Source organism: Sciurus carolinensis (assembly GCF_902686445.1).
Source record: "Sciurus carolinensis chromosome 19 unlocalized genomic scaffold, mSciCar1.2 SUPER_34, whole genome shotgun sequence".
Taxonomy (NCBI): domain Eukaryota; kingdom Metazoa; phylum Chordata; class Mammalia; order Rodentia; family Sciuridae; genus Sciurus; species Sciurus carolinensis.
Window position 1 is genome coordinate 1872764 of NW_025920112.1, and position 14100 is coordinate 1886863.

At 43.7% G+C, this 14100-nt stretch overlaps 1 protein-coding gene across 1 annotated transcript; it reads left to right on the forward strand.

Moving 5' to 3' along the window:
* Positions 1-1097: 1097 nt before the first annotated feature.
* On the forward strand, positions 1098-12867 carry LOC124973470 (E3 ubiquitin-protein ligase TRIM39-like). The gene is made up of 3 exons (XM_047537388.1): positions 1098-1168; positions 3325-3475; positions 12241-12867. The coding sequence occupies exons 1-3, from the start codon at positions 1098-1100 to the stop codon at positions 12865-12867; spliced, it is 849 nt and encodes a 282-aa protein (XP_047393344.1).
* The last annotated feature ends 1233 nt before the right edge of the window (positions 12868-14100 follow it).

Below are 14100 nucleotides of genomic sequence, written 5' to 3' on the forward strand. Positions count from 1 at the left end.
AACTGAGACTCTGAGAAACACACCAAGCCACCTGCCTCCACAGTCCAGGAGATGAAGCTCAGTGTGAACCAAGAGTCACACACAGACTAACTGAGGTGGTAGCAAAACCCCAGGGAGGTCAGAGAGAAATCAGAACTCTCACACACTGCAGGTTGGAGAGCGGAATCACTCAGCGCCCAGGGAAGGTTGGAGGCAGATTCCCATGAATGTAACCAGAGAAGCATCCTGTGATCTGCATCTCCATGCCAAGGTACATGTGCAGAGAAGGGAAAGCACGTGAACACAGAAGTGGTCCCCAAACCTCCAGCAGCCTTATAACAGTATCTAAAAACCAGGACCAACACGAACACCTCCTACGTGGGCAATGTGTGAATCCATTATGATCCGTTCTCAAGATGAATCACAATTTGGCATTTGGAATGGGAAACCCTGACACATTCAGCCAGATGTGGGGTTATCAGAGACGCGGTTCAGGATGACAGAATCAGGGTGTGGGAAGACTGCACATGGCCACATGTGGGGTTCTTGGAAGGCGACCAGCCTGTGCCCAAGAAAAGCCCAGGTGGTGGTGTGCACAGGGGGAGGGCCGCCTGGGGGGGAGGAGGGAGCGTTGGAGAGGGGAGTGCTCCCCGGGTGCAGGGTGGGTGATTATCTGAACCCAGGGCAGAGTCGGCACCTGCTCCCTGGAGGTCCTGGCGGTCCAGAGCTGGGCACTGTCCTCCAAGGTGGCCGCTCATGGTCCTTGCTTCCTGTGGTCCATGCCCTGATGTCCAGGTGCTGCTGCCTTCCCTGAGTAAGGGCTGACCCCCCAGTGGTAGAGGTGACTGTGTGCACATCTGAGGTTCCTCCTCAAGGGCAGGTCCACTGGGTCCCCAGCAGTGCTCACTCTCTGGGAAGCCAGCACCATGCCAGGGGGACACTCACGTGGCCCTGAGGAGGGGCCAGGGACTCTGAGTCTCCTGCTCAGCCATGTGGACCAGGAGCCTTGAAGTGAGCTTTCCAGCCCCACTGAGCCCTCTGCAAACTGCAGTGTGGCGACTGAACCAGAGACGAGGCTTCTGACCAAGGTACAAACCCCTGAGCTGCACCAGGAAACCATGGCTGGTGTGGTGCCCGAGGCTTTCTCCCTAACGCAGTCTGAGGATGGTTGTCCCAGCCAGAGCGAAGGGTGCAGTGCTGTGGACTGAGTCACAGAGCACTCTGAACACCAATGCCTCCATCAGAGGTGTGCTCTTTATAGCCCTGTGGGAAGGAGATGCCAAGATTCACCTCTGCAGTGAAGGCTCAGAAAAATGAGAGCATATTTTAAAGGCAATGAAGCCTGGGTTTCTCATAGTTGAAATCCTCATCTAGAAATAGGAAGGGGAAGGAGAAGATGTGTCCTTTTACATTCTGGATGAAGTTGGAGGCAAACATCTATCTATCTTTCTATATGTATATGTATACCTCTCCCTCTCTATACGAAATAGTAACAGATATCAACACAGCAGAAACATATTACTAAACAATTACTTAATGTAGACAGGAGTCATGAATACAGGTATGTATCGCATATGCGTGTGCACACACCTGTCTCCTCAGAAGCCTTCAAAGCTTTGAATGCTCAGAAGCAGTGAGCACCCCGGTGACAGAGGCTGATCTGTAAAGTATCCTCATTTAAAGGAAGTAGAGGTCTTTAGAGAAGAGGTGGCTTCCAGGAATGAGCAAGGCCATGTGTGGGCTGGGCTTCTTAGGTTTTGTTGCAAAGCAGGGAAGCTCCCATACAGCCATGTGGACATAACTGGAGGACACGGGAGACAGCTGGAGAGGTGGCTTCATGGTCATGTTTGAGAACAACATTAAAACAGGTAAATGGATGTGCCAATGTCCTTCCCGACGTAGATTAACAGTGAGTGAAGCAGCCTACGCCAGCGGAGAGCAAAGCCCTCCCTGCAGTATAAAGTGAGCTGACAACACGGAGGAGACTAGAATGGAGCCATGTGCCACAGTCTCAGAGCATTCCCCAGGCGGTGACGTGGGGCACCTGTCCTGATGCACAGGCCTGCTGGACACCCGCTAGCCCACTGACGGCAGGTCCCTTGGCTGATTGGCTGATGTGGGGACACCATGGTGGCGTGCCCAGAGCACTGCCGGCTGCTAGTCCCTGCCGTGGCCCCCCAGGGCCCCTCTCAGGTTTAATCAGGGGGAACCTTCACACTGATCCCTAGAGACGCTCTGTGCCTTCCCTGGACTGCACACAGTCCACAGGCCAGCCATCTCCAGGTCAGGGGAAGGCTAACTGTCACAGGATAAAGGACAGAAATGTCACTAAAAGCAGCCCAGGCTCCTGAGTCTACCTTAAACTACAAACACTAACAGCTACAAAGGATGCTGAGGTCAGGTGTGGCAGATCTTCGATGGAGCAGGTGACGGTATCTTATCAATGCTGGGTTGCCTGACTTCACAAAGGTGTAACAGATGTCCTTGTTGTTAGGAAATGCACACCAAAGTATTTAAAGAGGGGGAAATATGAAGTTTCCAAGTAGCTCTCAAGCAGTTCACAGAATGTTTGCACGTTCCTGGTGAGTAGCATGTGTACGTGTTCAGCAGACGTGAAGCCCTTCCTGATAGCTCCGTCCTCAAGCCTCCTGTGAGACTGGATCACAACATACATTAAAATGCACAATGTACCCATGTGAGCTCACTCGAGGAGCTGTGCTGCCCTGGGAAGCAGAGGACACCCCCTGGTGTCTTCCCACCCCACTCACTGCCCCTCCTGCATGACCAGGTCACCTCCCCTTGGGAAACACCAGTGCCCTGACCTTCACACACACACGACTGAGCTCCACTCACACCCGCCACCAGCACGGCTGGCCCACCAATCAGCTTGACGGAAGAGAGAGAACACCCAGGGCTGTTCCTAAAACTCTCACCCGGAATGGCCTCAGGAGCTGGGCAGGGGTCTGGTCCTCTCCAGACACAGAGAGGAGATGGACAGGAAGGACAGGTGTGAGAGGTGGCAGGGAAGTAAACACCCTGAGACCTGCAGAGCCTTCAGGAGTGATCACCAGAAAGAAAATAAACCCAAATTTCCCCAACCTAACCCAGACCAAGGTGGGTAGGGGAAGGGTCAACAGAGAGACATGAGGGAGGAGGACAGCTCAGAGGCTCACCCCTCAACAACACAGAAAATAATTACAAGGTGACGGAACATTGCTGTCCTTGAAGCAGATTGAGCTGTATAAAACAAAGAATAAACAGACCTGCTGGGCCCTGAGGTCACTGAGGGCAGTCCACGGTGACCAGCCACCCCCTTAGCTCAACATGGCCTCTCCCCACCTTCAGACAGCAGCAAATTAAACCAGAATGCCCTGAAGTGGGTTCTCTTAAGACCCCAGCTAGAAAGAATGTGTGCGTGGATCCCTACCAGGTGAAAGGGTCCAAGGCCCCTGACCCTCACCACCAACCAGGGCAACGGGCTGCAGCAGCCACCTGGGTAGGCCTGGGTGGACCCAGCGCTCCACTCGGCTGTCACCAGGCCCAGGCACAGAAGAGCAGAGGCCCACAGTTGGAGGTGGAGGAAGTCAGAGTCAGATCTGGGCAGGAAGGTGATCAGGCCCTGAGCAGAGAAGAGGGAAGGGAGCCTTAGGAGTGGGGCAGCAGAAGTGCTGAGCCCTGAGGAATCTGGGGAGATGGTGCCCAGGCCTGCACCTGCATGGGCCAAGCTGAGAGAAGACACCTGTACCTCCAGGACAGACCTGTGGTCCCCAGAGGGTGGCTGAGGCTGGGGAAAGCAGGACCAGAAGGGGCCTGAGTCCCCTAGGAGTAAAGGAGAGAGTCCAGACCAGTGCCACAGCCAGCAGATGAGTCAAGGCAGCAGTTTGCCTGGTTCGGGGCAATGGGCAGCCAGAGCCCCCAGCCTGACCCTCAGCCACAATGGTGGAGTGATAGTGATAGCCAGTGGATGCTGACTGGACACCAAGAGCAGTGGGTTTACTCCCAGGGATGCAAGGTGCTTCGACAAATGCAAATCTCTATATGTAAGTCTCCCCATGAGTAGACTTACAGCAAGAGTCACATGATTATCTCATGAATACAGAAAAAGCATTTGATGAAGGGCAATACCCATTCACGTTTAAAACACTAGAGAAACTAGGGATAGAAGGACTTTACCCAACATTTTAAAAATAGAAGGACTTTATCCAACATTTTAAAGGCTATATATGAGATACCCAAGACCAACGTCAGACACAATGGGGAAAAACTGAAATATTTCCTCTAAAAATAGGAGCAACTAATGATGTCCACTCTCTCCCTCCTATTCAACATAGTACCTGAAAGTATTACCTGAGCGATCACACAGGAGAAGGAAATAAAGGGACACGAGTAGGAAAGAGAAGAGCTCAAATTATCTGTTTGCTGATGATATGGTTAAATATTTAGAAGACCCAAGAAGCTCCAGCAGAAGATTTGTAGAGCTGACAAACAGATTCAGTAAACATTGATAAAGACCATTCCCAAGGGGTTTCCATGCCCCATCCAGCTCCCACCAGGGGAGGCTTTGGACGCTCAGAGTGACAACAGAAATGAGTTCCCAGATGGAGTGGAGGAGGTCCTGTCCTGCAGGACAGGAGCTTCAGATCTGCAGGTGGGGTGGTGTCCTGGGTGTTGGCAGAGGGTGTTTTCTCTCTGTGATGAAAAGGGCACTTGGACACATAGGCCTTGTTCCTCTTCTCTGCCTTATCCCTATAGGAGAAGGTGAAGAGTTCTTTCTCTTTAATTTTTTAATTGTTCTTTTTAGTTACACATGACAGTAGAGTATATTTTGACAAATCATTCATACATGGAGTGTTACTTCCCATTCTTGTTCGTACCTGACATGGAGTTTCACTGGTCCTGTATGCATATATGAACACAGGAAGTGAAATCTGATGATTGTACTGTTTTTCCTATTCCCCCCACTTCCCTTCATTCCCCTTTTTCTAATTCAATGAATTTCTATTCCCCACTGCTTACTGTGTGTTAGCATATGCATATCAGAGAGGTAATTAAGCCTTTGGTGTTTTGGAATTGGCTTATTTCACTTAGCATGATATTCTCCAAATTCATTCATTTACCAGCAAGTGCCAAAATTTCATTTTTCTTTAAGATTGAGCAATATCCCATTGTGTATATGTACCACATTTTCTTTTCCATTCGTCTCTTGAAGGGCACTTGGGTTGGTTGCATAGTTTGGCTATTGTGAGTTGAGCTGCTGTAAACTCTGGTGTATTTACATCACTGTAAAAAGCTGATTTTATGTCTTTTGTGTATGTGCTGAAGAATGGGATAGCTGGGTCTAACAGTGGTTCCATTCCAAGTTTTCTGAGGAATCTCCATACTGATTTCCAGAGTGGTTGTGCCAGTTTTCAGTCCCACCACCGATGTATGAGTGTGCCTTTTCCCCTACTTCCTTGCCAACATTTATTGTTGCTTATATAGTTGATAATTGCCATTCTAACTGGAGTGAGAGGAAATGTTAGAGTGGTTTTGATTTCCATTTCTCTAACTGCAAGAGATGATGAACATTTTTTCATGTATTTTTGACTATTTTTATTTCTCTGTGAAGTGTCTGTTCAGTTCCTAAGACCATTTATTGATTGGATATTTTTTGAGATCTTTTTATATCCTGGACATCAATGCTCTATCTTAGGTGCATATGTAAAGATTTTCTCCCATTCTATAGGCTCTCTTTTCATGTTATTGATTGTTTCCTTTGCCGTGAAAAAGCTTTTTAGTTCATGATCATTGCATCTATTGATTTCTTGATTTTACTTCTTGTGTTTTATGAGTCTTGTTAAGGAAGTCAGATTCTAGACTGACACAGTGGAGATTTGGACCTACTTTTTCTTCTACTCAACACAGAGTCTCTGTTCTAGTGCCCAAGTCTTTGATCCACTTTGAGTCGAGTTTCATGCTGGGTGAGAGATAGAGTTTTAATTTCATTTTGCTACATACAGATTTCAAGTTTTCCCTGCTCCATTTGTTGAAGAGGATATCCTTTCTCTGAGGTATATTTATGGTGCCTTTGTCTACTGAGGGATAACTGTATTTATGTGGGTTTGTCTCTGTGTCTTCCATTCTATATCACTGGTCTTCATGTTTATTTTAGTGCCAATACCATGCTGTTTTTGTTAGCATAGCTCTATTGTTCTGTTTGAGGTCTGGTATTGTGATTCCTTCAAGTTCACTCTTCTTTCTAAGGATTGCTTTGATTATTCTGGGGTCTCTTATTTTTCCCAATGAATTTCAAGATTGCTCTTTCTAGTTCCATGAAGAATATCATTGGGATTTTAATAGGAATTGTATTAAATCTATATATAACACTTTGGTAGTATGATCATTCTGACAATATTAATTCTGCCTATCCAAGAACATGGGAGATCTTTCCATCTTCTAAGATTTTCTTCAATTTCTTTCTTTAGTGTTCTGTAGTTTTCATCGTAGAGGTCTTTTACCCCTTTTGTTAGATTGATTCCCAAGTATTTCATTTTTTTGAGGGTATTGTGTTGGAGTAGTTTTCCTAATTTCTATTTCAGGGATTCATCACTGATATACAGGAACACGTTTGATTTATGGATGTTGACTTTATATCCTGCTATTTTGTTGAATTGATTTATGAATCCTGGTATAATTTTTCTGTCTTCTAAATATAGAAATAGTGCAAATAGTAATAGTTTGATATCTTCTTTCCCTATTCATATTTCTTTAATTCCTTTTGTCTGTCTAATTGCTCTGGTTAGAGTTTCCAGGACTATGTTGAATAGAAGTGGTGAAAGAGGGCATCCTTGTCTTGTTGCAGTTCTTAAAGGGAATCTTTCAATTTTTCTCCATTTAGAATTATATTGACCTTTGTTTTAGTATATATGGCTTTTATGTTCCTCCTGTCTCTAGTTTTTCTAGTGTTTGAACATGAATGGGTGCTGTATTTTGCCAAATGCCTTTTCTGCATCTATTGAGTTGATCATATGATTCTTGACTTTAAATATATGGATGTGATGAATTATGTTTACTGATGTTGAACCAACCTTGCATCCCTGGGATGAACCCCATTTGATCATGGTGTACTATCTTTTTAATATGTGTTTGGAGGCAATTTGCCAGAATTTTATTGAGGATTTTTGCATCTGTGTTCATCAAAGATGTCAGTCTGAAGTTTTCTGTCCTTGATGTGTCTTTGTCTAATTTTTGTATCAGAGTGATATTAGCTTCATAGAAAGATTTTGGAAGAGTTCCCTGCTTTTCTGTTTCATGAAATAATTTGAGAAGTATTGTGTTAATTCTTTGAAGATCATGTAGATCTTGGCTGAGAATCTGTCTGGTCCTGGGCTTTTCTTACCTGGTAGGCTTTTGATACTGTGCTCTATTTCATTGCTTGAAATCTAGCTGTTTAAATTGGGTATGTCCTCCTGATTACTTTGGGTACATCATGTGTCTCTAGAAGTTTGTTGGTGCCTTCAAGATTTTCTATTTTACTGGACTACAAATTTTCAAAATAGTTTCTTATTATCTTCTGTCTTTTGGCAATGTCCATCCTGATATTTCCTTTTCATCACAAATTTTGGTAATTTGCATTTCCTCTCTGTTTTTCTTCACTTGTGTGGCTAAGGGTTTATCCATTTTTTTTTCAAAGAACCAACTTTTTGTTTTGTTAATTTTTTGAATTGTTTCTTTTGTTTCAATTTAATTGGTTTTAACTTTGATATTTTTACCTCTCTTCTACTGTTTCTGTTGCTGATTTTTTCTTCTTCTTCTAATACTTTGAGATGTAATGTTAGTTCAATTCATTATTCTTTTAATGATTGAACTCAGTGCAATGAAATTTCCTCTTAGCACTGCCTTCATGTGTCCCAGAGATTTTGATATGTTGTATCAGTGTTCTCATTTACCTCTAAGTATTTTTTATTCTATCTCTGATTTCTTTTTCTCTCCATTCATTACTCAAGAGTATAATATTTGGGTTTCAGGTGTTATAGTAGCTTCTGTTTTTATGTTATTATTGATTTCTCATGTTAATCCATTGTGATATGATAAAATGGAGGGCACTATCTCTATTTTTTTTTTTGTATTTGCTAAGAGTTGCTTTGTGGCCTAATGTATGTTATCTTTTAGAGAAGGATTTGTGTATTTCTGAGAAGAAAGTGTATTTGCTCCTTGATGGATGAAACGTCCTATATTTGTCTATTAAATCTAAATTATTGATTGTATTATTTAGTTCAATACTTTTCTTTTTAGTTATTGCTTGGAAGATCTATCAAGTAGTGAGAGAGGTGTGCTAAAGTCACCCAGTATTATTTTGTTGTGGTCTATTTGATTCTGGAAATTGAGAAGGGATTGCTTGATGTATATAGATGCTCCATTGTTTGGGACATACTTACAATTGTTGTGTCTTGCTGATGTACAATTCCCTTAAGCAGTAGGAAATTGATTGTCATTTGCCTGTGAGGTGAGTCTCAAGGTGACAATCTATTTTTGGGTGTTGTTTTCTAATGCAATCTGTCAGTCTATATCTTTTGATTAATGAGTTAAGGCATTTATATTCAATATTATTACAGAGAAATTATTTTTATTCCATGTCGTTTTGGTTTATTTCTGGTTTTAAATTTGAATTGGTTTCCTTTGCTTGACTATTCCCTTAGTGTAGCTCCTCCCTTTGCAGATTTTCAATTTACTTTTTATTTCTTCTTCATGAAATATTTTATTGAGTATATTTTTTAGTGCCAACTTTCTGGTTGTGAATTCTTTTAATGTTTGTTTTCATGGAAGTTTTTTTCAACATCAATTCTAAAGCTTTGTTTTGCTGGGTATAGTATTCTTGGTTGGCATCCATTTTCTTTCAGAGCTTGGTATATATCATTCAAAGATCTCCAAGCCTTGAGGATCTGGTTTGACAAGTCAGCTTAGGTCTGGATTAGTCTCGTCTAAATATGACCTGGTTGTTTTTGTTTGTTTGTTTGTTTTCTACTAGCCTTTAAAATTCTATCCTTGGTCGGTATGTTGGCATTTTCAAAATAATATGCTTTGGTGGGGGTCTGTTATAATTTTGTGTATTTGGGGTCCTGTATGCCTCTTGTTTTTGATTTTCCATTTCATTCCTAAGGTTTGGGACATTTTCTGATATTATTTCACTGAACTGATTGTGCATTGCTTTGGTTTGTATCTCTGAGCCTTCATCTATTCATAAATCTTAAACTTGGCCCTTTCAGGTTATCCCAGATTTCTTGGAAGTTCTGTTCATGGTCAACTTTATTTTCAAGATTATATATTTTGTCTTCATTGCCTGAAACTCGGTCTTCTAAGTGGTCTAGTCTGTTGCTTTCCATTGAATTTTTAATTTGGTTTCTTTTTTAAAATTTATTATTTTTTCCATTTCTACAGACTGCATTTTGATTCATTGTACACAAATGAGGTACAACGTTTTGTTTCTATGGATGTGCACGATGTAGATTCATACCATTCATGTAATCATGCATGTACATAGGGTGATGATGCCTCAGTCCACCATCTTTCATACCCCAGCCAGTCACCTCCTCCCTCTCATTTCCCTCTATGTCATCTAAAGTTCCTCCATTCTTCTCTCACCTCCAACTCCCCTCACTCCCATTTTATATCATCATCCACTTATAAAGAAAAAAATCCAACCTTTGGTTTTTTTGGGATTAGATTATTTCACTTAGCATGATATTCTCCAATTCCATACATTTATCTGCAAATGCCATAATATTATTCTTCTTTATGGCTGAAAACTTTACACCAAAAACACAAAGAACCCAATCAATAGATGGGTCAAGGAACTGGATAGACAATTTACAGAAGGTATACAGGTGATTAATAAATATATGAAAAAGTATTCAACATCTCTAATAATTAGAGAAATGCAAATTAAAACAACTCTAAGATTTCATCATACTCCAATTAGAATGGCTATTATCAAGAACAAAAACAATAATAGATGTTGGCATGGATGTGGGGAAACAGGCACACTTATACATTGCTTATGGAGTTGCAAATTGGTGCAGCCACTCTGGAAAGTAGTGTGGAGATTCATCAGAAAACTTGGAATGGGCCTACCTTTTGACCCAGCTCCTCGGTTTATACCCAAAGGACTTAAAATCAGCAAATTACAGTGATGCAGCCACATCAATGTTTACAACAGCTCAATTCACAATAGCTAGATTGTGGAACCAACCTAGATGCCCTTCAACAGATGAATGGATAAACAGACTGTGGTTTATATAATTCAGTTTCTTGATTCCTTCATTCTGAGGATTTATGGTCGATTTTGTTTCCAGAATCTCTGTCTCTTTATTGGAGTGATATTTCACCTCCTGTGTTTTCCCTCTGGCATCACTCCTTACATCATCCTTTACCTCACAGTTCAGAGTAACTACGTACATTCCAAACTCCTTCTCTGACATTTCTTCCACTGTGGTGTCAATGAATTCTGTTATTGAAGTACTTTACTTAGTTTGGGGTGATTTGTTCACTTGCTTTTTCGTGTTGGTTGTGTGTCTACCCATCTAAGAGTATGGAACTGAGGCAGTAGAGTTTCTATTCTGTGGGCTTTAGTGCCCCTGAACGTGTTCAGTACCTCACGGTTTAGGGGAAGACAAATAATAAGAAGAAACAATGCAAACAATATACAGCATTAAACCAAAGAGTCCCTGCTATTACTTCTAAAACTTTAATTCTCATACTAAACAGAACTGATATGATCAATTATTTCATGCAATAAAAAGAGTAAGTTTGCAAAAGACTTTATGATTTCAAATGGTGGAAAGGAAGAGAACAGAAGTGATGGAAGATGTGATGATAAGGAGGCAAGAGGAGAGAAAATGGAAGCAAGAAATTAAAGGAGGAGCAAAAGAAAGAACAATGAAGATTGACTGTTAGCAGAAGAAAAGAGAAAGAGAATCAAGGGAAACAGATAAGTGAGAGAAATATATATATGTATAAATTTAAGAAATAAAAGAATACAAAACAAAACTGAAATATACTGACCAAATATCTTAGTCCTCCAAAAACTGACCCATGAAAGATAACTGGCTTCAGTAATGTAGGAAAGAGAAAAAAAAAACAAATATAAATATGTATAAATGTCCATTAACCATAAGGTAACAAAGTTCACTATTAATCAGAGAAAATGACAAAGGAAAAAAAGAGATCCCAATGAAAAGGTGTAAACTGACTTTCATTGGAGTTCGAGACCCTCGGCTTCCTTTCTTAGCAGGGTTAGTGGGGTCGTGTGGAGTGCGATGCTTGCTCTATTTCCAGAGTGGGCTGCTGGATTGAGGGAGGAAGTCCCACAGGCAGGACCACTGGAGGCAGGTCCAGGCTTAGATGTGCTCCAGGCCCTCACTGGATGTCAGTCGGTCTGTAGGGTTTAAATCTTTGCACCTCCAGGATCCAGCAATTGCCAGTCCATACTGGAAGACTGCACCCCAGGATCTTCCCTGGGCTCCACTCGTGTGGTGGAGGAGCCAATTCTTATTCCATGAGGTTCCCTGTGGACTCCGCATTTCATGGTCTCTGGCTCAATCTCCAACTCAATCTCTCCAGCCCCACCCTATTGAATTCCCAGCCAGGCACATCTCTCCCAGCCGGTCCTGTAAGCAGGTGGACTGGAAGGGGAGGGGGCAAACCAGGTGACTTTCCAGGACCGTCATCCCCTGTGTAAACCTCTCTCCTTCTTTAATGTTCTCCTGGTCACTTAGCCACACTCTATGTCATGAAGTGTGGGTTTGCCAGGCTTGTATTTCAGGCCAAACTCGAGTTTGCCAGGATATGGCCCCCTCAGCTGCCGCCCCCACACCCTGGCTGCAAAATGGATCCAATGTCTCTGCACACAGCTGAGGGAGAAGGGGCTTCTTCCCTGCACAGGGATGTGGGGCGGCCACCTTTCACTTTACTTGGGCAGTGTTTTTGATCTCTAAACTCTTCATACATAGACATGTCTCAGGCCTCCTAGAAATGTGGGTTCCTTTAATTCCCTTATCCTTCCAATTTGCTTGAGGAGGGACCGCTCTGACTGGTGCCTCTGACCACTGCAGTGGCTCTGGCACTGGGGATTTCTTCCTCATTTTATTATATCCAAACTAGTGAGTCCCTGGTCTGCTTTGAATGTCCAGGGTTAAGTTTCAGTAAGTCCTCCCCTCCTTTTTTATTTTGCTCACTGACCTTGTTGAGAAGTTTTCTGTCTGCTTTCTTGGTTTCATACCACAGAGCTTCCAGGAAAGCGAACTTCTCTACTCCTCCGTCTTAACCCCCTGCCCAAGCGTCTTTCCTTATTGCTCACAAGTAACTGATCTCCTTTCCTCCGCAGAGGACGTCACACTGGATGAGGACACTGCTCACCCGTCCCTCGCTGTGTCACCTGATGGAAAGCATGTGCATTTCGTGCATATGAAGCAAGTTGTTCCTGATTATCCTGAACGATTTACTGTAATGCCATTCATGCTGGGTTCCAACAGGTTCTCGAGCAGCCGTCACTACGGGGAGGTTGAAGTAGCAGGGAAGATCAGGTGGAAAATAGGGCTGTGCTTGGATTCAGTTAAGCGGAAACTACCTTATGTCTACACCTTCCCTGAGAATGGTTTCTGGTCCCTTTCGCTGAAGGATGGCAGGTACCACGCCCTTTCTGTGCCACGCTTTGCTATTAATGTTCAGGCAGCCCCTGAGATAGTGGGCGTATTTTTGCAATATGAGGCAGGGTTGATCTCTTTTTATGATGTGAAGGCATCTGCCATTCTCTATACTTTCAAAAGCAAGTTCACTCAGCCCCTCGGGCGTATTTCTACCCTGGACCTCTTATTGAAGGAAACACTTGGGGTCTTAACATCCTCAAGCTGACAGACGGCTCTGATTTTCACTGGGGCAGAATGGAGACACATTCCCCAGGGTCATCCCTATAGCCCCTGGGTGCAGAAGTCATTCCCCAGCCAGGATGCTGTAGGCTAGGGTGTGAGGCTCCATCAGGGCCCTGGCTGCCCCAGTGCTGTGGGGACTAAGAGGGGTCCTGCTCACAGGACCAACTCCAGCACTCATCCACCCCTGCCATCCTGGCTAGACTCACTACCAAAAGTGGTGAGCTCCATTTCTCAACAGTCATCTCCAGTTTTGCACCATGCCTCACAACAGAGCCAAACATCAAGGGCTGCCTTTTTCCACAACTGTCTTTGAGTTAAATTCAATGACTTGGACATAGTGTTATACTCCGAGTCATGACCTCAATAAATTGTGTCTTGTAGCAACTGACACACCTGCACTCAGAGACGTTTCCATGCGGAAACCATCACACAAGCTCTCCTCTTTCCCTACATGACTCAGCACATTTCCTTACCCTCATTAACAATTGCTATTGAAAGATAGAGGGAGCCCGCACCTGTATAAACACAGGCTTCCCCAAACTGCCCCCAGCCTCCTGAAAGTGGCAAAGAATTTTCTGTCTCTCATCTTATCTGTGAAGGCCAGGGGGCTGACCCAAGAGCAAACCTTGCTAATGACAACCCTCCTCTCGGAGGTCAGGGTGACTCAGAACTTAAGATAACATGCTTTACAATTGTGTATGTTAACCAATCAGGAAGAACACTGTAAAACTGCTTGCCTTTCATTATAAAAACCCTGCTAACGAGGGCTGGGGGCCTCTTAGCGTCACCGGTTGAGGACGCAGAGGACCAGGCTCGAGCTTGCTAATAAGTGACTCTTTGCTGCTTGCATTGATCGTGGTCTCTGGTGGTCTTTGCGGGGTCTCGAGCCTTTGGGCACAACACTATACAGTTGATTGACAAATGTCATGTAAATCATGGCATACCGTTGATTGGATGTGTGAGATCATTTGTGTAATTGTCACCACAATCATATTAACTACTGCATGCTGCATATTTAATTTCGAGGACCTGTTTCTGGAGAGAGGTAGCAGAGGATGGGAGAGCATGACTGAGACGGGGGTCTGAGATGACCTCGCGGCTGTGGTGCTCCTGCTGCCTGGGAATGTTTCTGTGCCAGGGCACAGGAAGCCCAGTTGCTATGGTAACACCCCTCCCCAACAGGCTTTGTGCAAGAGTCTTACCAGCTCTGACCTTG

What these genes read in the sequence shown, in the direction of transcription:
- LOC124973470 (XM_047537388.1), top strand. Translation starts at nt 1,098, where the DNA reads ATGGCTGGTGTGGTGCCCGAGGCTTTCTCCCTAACGCAGTCTGAGGAT. An exon ending in TGTCCCAGCCAGAGCGAAGG is followed by an intron (nt 1,169 to 3,324) that starts GTGCAGTGCTGT and finishes CCCCACCTTCAG; the next exon opens with ACAGCAGCAAATTAAACCAG. An exon ending in GGGCTGCAGCAGCCACCTGG is followed by an intron (nt 3,476 to 12,240) that starts GTAGGCCTGGGT and finishes TTCATACCACAG; the next exon opens with AGCTTCCAGGAAAGCGAACT.